Source organism: Bubalus kerabau, chromosome 4, assembly GCF_029407905.1.
Source record: "Bubalus kerabau isolate K-KA32 ecotype Philippines breed swamp buffalo chromosome 4, PCC_UOA_SB_1v2, whole genome shotgun sequence".
Taxonomy (NCBI): Eukaryota; Metazoa; Chordata; class Mammalia; order Artiodactyla; family Bovidae; genus Bubalus; species Bubalus kerabau.
In genome coordinates, this window is record NC_073627.1 from 24,254,743 (window position 1) to 24,262,324 (window position 7,582).

The following is a 7,582-nucleotide window of genomic DNA, read 5'->3' on the forward strand; positions in this document are numbered from 1 at the left end:
AGTCCTCTGAGCAAGAATCCCTAGACTGCTCAGGAATGACCTATCCCCTCCGGCTCTCTCCCCTCTACACCCCCAAGGCCCCACCCACCCTCAACCCAGGACCTACGCCTGCACAAAATGGCCGCCACCCCTCTGAGGCAGCCATTTTAGGTGCCCAGACAGTGGCCTCCCCTGGGATGGGGCTATGTCTCCATGGGAACCTCAGACCCTCAGCTCCCGGCTCCCTGGATGGGGGTGGGTAGCAGAAATGGGAATCTTCCAGGCCTGCCTGAGATGCCTACCCTTCCGCTTTCCCTCTCAGAGACCCAGAGGGGACCAGGCCCCTCACCAACTCCCTTCCCCCAATGCCAGGGGGAGGAACAGATGGCATCTCTGGGTGTCCTTCTTCTTCCATCTCCTTCCTTCCATTTCTGGCTCTTTCTGTCTCTCTATCACCGCATCTCTGCGTCTCTGGGTGCACAGAGAGGAGCACGGGCGTCCCTGTCTGTTCATGCTTGTTCCTGTGTATGTGGACACGTGTGTTTTATACCTCTTTCAAGCTCATGTCTAAGGCGGGCCCATCCCACACCTCCCTCTGTTCCAATTTTCCCCTGTTTTTTATTGTATCTTCTAAAAAAAAAGTTGAAATGTGTCGAGTGAGAAAAACTTGTTCCATTTTTCTGAAGGAAGAAAAGACAGGGGCAGCAAACAGACTGAGAGGCATGAAGTTTCCCACCCCCAGGCACGGCCCCCAACCCCTCAGGCCTCATTCTCCTGGGGTGGGCTGAGGCCATTCCTGAAAGGAGATAGGGGAGGGATGGAAGCCCTCCAAAGGGCTCCGCTGCAGTAGAAAGCAGAACTGGTAGGGGCCTGTGAGGCTTAACCCAGGCCTCAGTGTCCAAAGGAGAGGGCAGGGGGTATCTTTCAACCCCAAGGAAGCACTAATTCACGCACTCATCCATTCATTCACCCATTAATTCAACGAAAACTCAGTTCCCATGTAGACAAAGCATTCTGAATATGTATGTATCAGGGGGTATGTACAAGAAATTATTAGTGCAAAGCATATTACCGTTTACAAAGTGCTTGAAGGAAAAGGAGAGCTGGCATTTACTGAAGGTGCACTCTATTGCTAGCCCCGTGCTCAACTCAATACACCCGTTATCCCATTTCGTGCTAACAACAGCCCTATGAAGTGTAGCATAATTGTCCCCATTTTACAGATGGGGAAATCAAGACTGAGAGCTGTTACATAACTTGTTCAAGGCATTCAGTATTCTTTAGGGATGGTAAGTAGGGCTGGCCAGGAATCAGAGCCCAAAGCATATGCATGGAATCAAAATACCATATGACTGGGGGACTCAAGAAGGGCCATGTGTCTGGATTGAAGACCCCCAGCCTCAGTGAAGAGACAGGAAAGCCTTTGAGGCTGTGCCCAGAAGTGGACAGGGGCCTGGCCAGCACTGCCAAATCTCTGCCCCACCTGAGGTCTATCCTTTGGCCCCCTCTGCCATGTCCAGAGTGCCCCCAGATCATGTGCCTTCCCAGGACCAGGATGTATGAACGGAGGAAGACTTAACATTGGCTTCTCATCCTTGGGGCTCCCTGAGGCAGACTGTGGGACTATGGAAGGAGCACTGGGTTGGGAGTCAAGTCCCTGGGCTCTAGATCAAGTTCTGTGCTCCACTGCATGGTCCTGGGCAAGTCAGTCCCCCAGTATGGGCCTCAGTATAAGGACACTTGGATTCCCTGGTGGCTCAGACAGTAAAGAATCCGCCTGCAATGCAGGAGATCTGAGTTCAGTCCCTGGGTCAGGAAGATCGCCTGGAGGAGGGAATTGCAACCCACTCCAGTATTCTTGCCTGGGAAATCCCATGGACAGAGGAGCCCGGCAGGCTACAGTCCAGCAATCCAAAGAGTCGGACTCAACTGAGTGACTAACACTTTCACTTTCACAGAAGGATGCTTTGAGGTGCTTCTGGTACCTGGTCAAGCCTCTGAGCCTCACACAGCGGCAGCCCCTTTCTCCCAAGGCCTCCTCAGCCACCGCGTACGCCTCTGTTTAGAACCTAATTCATTCTACCAGACACCGAATCAGTGTCTTCCCAGCCCAAGACCCCTTCTTGAAGTCCTAGAAGGAGAAAAGTGTTCCTGTGCAGACTGAGAACAAGACCCCTGCCTTTGCACCACCCAGTGCTTGGTTGCCATCAAAGTGAGTGTGGTCAAGTATAATTGAAGTTGTCTTAGCATATGGAAGCTGGAGGATGGGGAGGGATAGGAAATGTGGGTCTGAAACACACTAGGAAAGCCTGAATAAAGGTGTAGAGAGGGTCTCTCAACACCTGATTGTGACTGCCTGCTTACACACATGACTCTATCTGAGTAGGGGTGTGCATCCATTTTTTATACACAGAGTGAGGAACAGGTGTGTGTGTGCATGTGTGTGTGTACGTGTGTGTGTACGTGTGTGTGTGTGTGTGAGAAAAGCTTCCTCCCTCAATCCATGCATCTGTGTCTGGCCCAGGGAGAGGGTTGAAGGGTGAACTTTAAGATAAAACAGCAATTTCCTACTTTCCTCACCAAGGCACCTGTCTGACCTACCTCCCCCTGGTCACTGGGGGACTGCTGGAGTTCACTTCTCTACTTTCAGGATTTTTTGAAGGGGGAGGGGAATGCTTGCATCTCCTCCAGGAACTTGAGGCAATTCTCAGCCCAGCCCCCTCCTCCCTCAAACAACCAAGTCAGAGGCCAGGAGAGAGAGAGACTGGTGGGACAGGCTACTTGTCTCGCAGGGGGAGGGTAGGTGGGGCTGGGAATTGGGGGGTGAGGAGGGAGAGGTTTCTGGGTTAGGAATCCAGACCCAACCCTCTCCCCCACCCCCAGACGGTGGGTACATAGTCTTATCCCAGAGGCTGCTTTCCATCCAGATCCCAACCTACATGTGCTCCCAAACACCCAAGAAAATCTTTCCCATCGGCTGACTCCACAGATACACACACATGTCCCCACAGACACACACACACACACACACGCCCATGCAGAGGCACAGACATCCAGGCAAGTCTTTCCTTTTCTCTGTCTTTCCCTTGGTTTGAATTTCGTTCAGCCACATATGTTGTGTGTGCATGAGGGTGGGTGGGGGAGGGGCAGACAGGGATGAGGGATGGCACGGTGCCAACATCTACCTATGGGGCTTAGGCCAGGGACGCCCCCCACACCCACCCCGGGAAGAGGCCTCAGCTGTCCCTTTGTGGTCAAGGGGATCCTCCTGGGGGGGTGTGGGGGCAAGCATAGAGGTCCTCTCTCCAGACCCTAGGTTCTGGTTCCTGACCCACCTTTGGGGGCCTGCAAGGAAAGAAATGGACAGAGCAGGGCCCTGGAGGGAGCATAGAATTGGGAACATCAAAACCCCCCAATTTCCAACCTTGCCACCCCATTGTTCCCATGTGGGGGACTCTATATCCTAGGGGGGCAACTCCTCCTACCTCCCTCTCAATCCCTGCTTTCCCTGCGTTGGGCGGGGACGGGAGGGCGGCAGAGATATTTATTTATTTCCTTTATTTATTTAATTTTTTTTTTTTTTTTTTGGAGTAGAGAGTGACAGATGGCGGCGGGTCCCGGGGGAGCCGGCTCTCCCCCAATGCAGACGCATGCCAATCACCGTCTCTCATGTGATAGCTGCTGCCCGTGACGTGCCAAGCCCATATGGCCTGGCATAGAGGCTGGTACCCCGCCTGGTAGAGATGCCACACTCGCTCCGCGGTTCGCATGGCGCTCTGAAGACGCCGGCGCCTGCCGCCTTGAGGAGCCGCTGCCCCCGCTCCCTGAAGATGGGGGAACAATGAAATAAGCGAGAAGATTCCTCTTCTCCCCCCTCTCTCTCTTGCCCCCCTCCCCCCCCTCCCCTCCCCTCTCCCCTTGACTCCTCTCCGAGGTAAGTTGTCCGAAAGGGAGCTAGATCTGACCCGCTGGTTGGGGGGGTGGGCAGCTTCTTCGGCCGACAGGACGGTCCCCAAATCCCCCCTTCCTGGGATGATGCCCCCTCATGGGGTGGGCATCGGAGGAGCCCCGGGTTTCCTCTCGCTTAAGGGGCTGCAGCTCAGGGGGCTGCGGAGGGAGGCGTCTCTGCCCGCCTTGGGCTTGGGGAGGAGGGGGAAGCAGGGTCATGGGGGGCGTGAAGAGCCTGAGATGGGAACCCCCCATGGTTGTCCCGGAGGAACCTTCGACCTTTCCCTACCACCGGAAAAAGAGAAAGAGAGAAGCAAACAAACAAATTTGGATTTTTTTTTTCCTATCAATCCCGAAATACAACGAGATCTGAAGAGACGTGTGGGAGGGAGGCAGTTTAAAGGGGGGAAGGGGGTCCCCGACCGCAGGGGAGACGGACGGGGCTCGCTTCTCTCCGTCTCCTCCCCACGCCCGGGTTTCTCAGTCCTCGCCGCCCCGAGCCGGCTCTGGGAGCTGGGGACGCCGGGCTAGAGGAAACGATCCTCCCGCCTCTGGAATTGGGGCTGCGGGGGTGGGGGCCGAGCCGAGGGCGGCGCACGGCCAAGTTGCAAATTGGATTAGGGAGCGTGGGGGTGAGAGCCACGGGAGGGTGAGGGAGCAGGGCGGAGGGGCCCGGGCCGCCGGAGCCGCCGAGCGGGGCAGCTGTCCCCACCGGCGGCCGCCCAGCCTTCCTCCAATGCCGGGAGAGAACAGGCTTTCCGGGCGATCGTGCCGCCTCCCCCGGCGAAGAGATCTGCTCCCTAAAGCCTCAGCTCCGTCCCCAACCACACCCGGAGATGACCCGGCGCGGGGAGCGGCCCCTCGTTCAGGCGAGGGGTGGAGCCGGGGCCCAGCGCTGGGGAAAGGGCCTGGGCCGAGATCCCGGGCGCGGGGCCGGGGAAGGGCTGGGCAGGCTCGGGGTGGGGCAGGCGGAGGAAGTGGGCATCCAGGGCCCCCCGGGCAGGAACCCGCACTGGACTCGGGGGTGGAGGCGGATGGAGGGGGCGCGGCATGAACCCAGCGCGCCCCTAACTCTGTGTTCTCTGTCTCCCCTTCCCGCCCGCCGGGCGTCCTCAGGCACCATGCTGACCCGCCTGTTCAGCGAGCCCGGTCTCCTCTCGGACGTGCCCAAGTTCGCCAGCTGGGGCGACGGCGACGACGACGAGCCGAGGAGCGACAAGGGCGACGCACCACCGCCACCTCCGCCTCAGCCGGGGCCCGGGGCTCCGGGGCCCGCCCGGGCCGCCAAGCCCGTCCCTCTCCGTTCCGACGAAGTGCCGGAGGCCGCGCTGGCCGAGGTCAAGGAGGAAGGCGAGCTGGGGGGCGAGGAGGAGGAGGAAGAGGAGGAAGAGGAAGGGCTGGACGAGGCCGAGGGCGAGCGGCCCAAGAAGCGCGGGCCCAAGAAGCGCAAGATGACCAAGGCGCGCCTGGAGCGCTCCAAGCTGCGGCGGCAGAAGGCGAACGCGCGGGAGCGCAACCGCATGCACGACCTGAACGCGGCGCTGGACAACCTGCGGAAGGTGGTGCCCTGCTACTCCAAGACCCAGAAGTTGTCCAAGATCGAGACGCTGCGCCTCGCCAAGAACTACATCTGGGCGCTCTCGGAGATCCTGCGCTCGGGCAAACGGCCCGATCTGGTGTCCTACGTGCAGACGCTGTGCAAGGGCCTGTCGCAGCCCACCACCAACCTGGTGGCCGGCTGCCTGCAGCTCAACTCGCGCAACTTCCTCACCGAGCAGGGCGCCGACGGCACGGGCCGCTTCCACGGCTCGGGCGGTCCGTTCGCCATGCACCCCTACCCGTACCCGTGCTCGCGCCTGGCGGGCGCACAGTGCCAGGCGGCGGGCGGCCTGGGCAGCGGCGCGGCGCACGCCCTGCGGACCCACGGCTACTGCGCCGCCTATGAGACGCTGTACGCGGCGGCGGGCGGCGGCGGCGCGAGCCCGGACTACAACAGCTCCGAGTACGAGGGCCCGCTCAGCCCCCCGCTCTGCCTCAATGGCAACTTCTCGCTCAAGCAGGACTCGTCGCCCGACCACGAGAAGAGCTACCATTACTCTATGCACTACTCGGCGCTGCCCGGCTCGCGGCCCACGGGCCACGGGCTGGTCTTTGGTTCGTCGGCTGTGCGCGGGGGCGTCCACTCGGAGAATCTCTTATCATACGATATGCACCTTCACCACGACCGGGGCCCCATGTACGAGGAGCTCAATGCGTTTTTCCATAACTGAGACCTCGCGCCTGCCCCTTCCTTTTTTTTTTTTTTTTTTTTTGCCTTTGCCCGCATCCCTGCTCCCAACCTCTCCACCCACCCAGCGCAGGGGCACCCCCACCTACCCCGGCGCGGGGTGCGGGGAGCGGGCAGTCGGTTCTGCCGCTCTCCTGGGCAGCGCGGTCCTCTTATCTGTGGGTGCCCGTCCTAGGGGCCTCGCTTCCCCCAGGGGACTCGGCTTCTCTCTCCCCAAGGGGTTCTCTCCTCCTCTTTCCCAGGGAGTACTTCTACAGGGACCCTCTTCGGGCACTCTCTGGAGACCCCTCCCCCATTCCCAATTCCTGCACTGTCTCCTCTGCCCCTTTCCCCCTGCAGGCCCAAAGGCTTTGGTAAGGGGGGCAGCTGAGTTGTGGTATACTGTTTTCCTCCTATTATTATTATTATTGAAACAGTCACCGAGCTGCTGAGGAGCCGGGTGCCCCCTCTTTCTTGAAAAGGGCATAAGCCTGGGCTCCAAGCCTGGACCTGGAAGCCCTCATCCCCAACCCCTAGTCTCAGCGTTTTGTGGTTTTAATTTTGGCGGGAGGGAACGTGGATTGAGAGGAAAGAGAGAGGCCAAGATAATTTGTAACTAGAGTCCATTCCCCCCTTTTTCCTTTTTTAAACAAACATACATACAAAAAAAAAAAAAAATCTGAGGCGACGGAGGCCGAACGCAGAGTCCGGATTAGAAAAAAACGCAGTAAGAACTTTTAGAAGCAATAAAAGGCAAAAAATACTACTACCAATAATAAAAAGACACAAATATCTATGCAAGGAGGTTCTGACTGAGCCTAGCGGCCCGGCCCGGCCCCGGGATGCCCCTCCGGGCCCGCGGGCCGCGCCGCCCAAGCGCGGATCTGTGCACTTTGGTGAAGTGGGGGCCGGCGCTGCCCCCTCCCCTCCCCAGGTTCTTACAATCAGAGACTCCGAGATTTGGGGCCCCAGTGCCACTGCCCTCCCCCGCCCCGTCCCCGTTGTGCGTCATGCTGTTTTTTAAAAATCTGTTTCCAAATTTGTATGGAATGGCAAATTGTTGGGGGGTCGGTTTGGGGAGGGAGGGTTTGCATGAAAGACACACACGCACACCACACCGCACGCACACGCAGGCCCAGAGCTGGCGTCGGGGGGCAGAGGGAGGAGAGCTCGCCGCCCCCGAGCCCCGCTCAGCAACTCCATCCCTTCCCGGGACAAGGGTGGAGACCCAGACCTGAAGGCAGCCCCGCCTCTGCCCGACCGTGCCTCTTTGGGCCTCAGGCGCCCGGCGATTTCCGGTGGCTGGAGAGGGAGTTTTTGTCTTAGGCATCCTCTTGGCTCTGGCTGACAGGTGGGCAGGGAGAGGGCTGAGGACTCCTTCTGGAGGTT

General features: G+C 59.0%; 1 protein-coding gene across 1 annotated transcript; it reads left to right on the forward strand.

Annotated features, from left to right (window-relative positions):
• The first annotated feature begins 5,048 nt into the window (after positions 1-5,048).
• NEUROD2 (neuronal differentiation 2) lies at positions 5,049-6,197 on the forward strand. The gene has a single exon (XM_055579980.1). It carries the CDS (start codon positions 5,049-5,051, stop codon positions 6,195-6,197), a length of 1,149 nt encoding a protein of 382 aa, XP_055435955.1.
• Positions 6,198-7,582: the final 1,385 nt, after the last annotated feature.

What these genes read in the sequence shown, in the direction of transcription:
- NEUROD2 (XM_055579980.1), top strand. Translation starts at nt 5,049, where the DNA reads ATGCTGACCCGCCTGTTCAGCGAGCCCGGTCTCCTCTCGGACGTGCCC.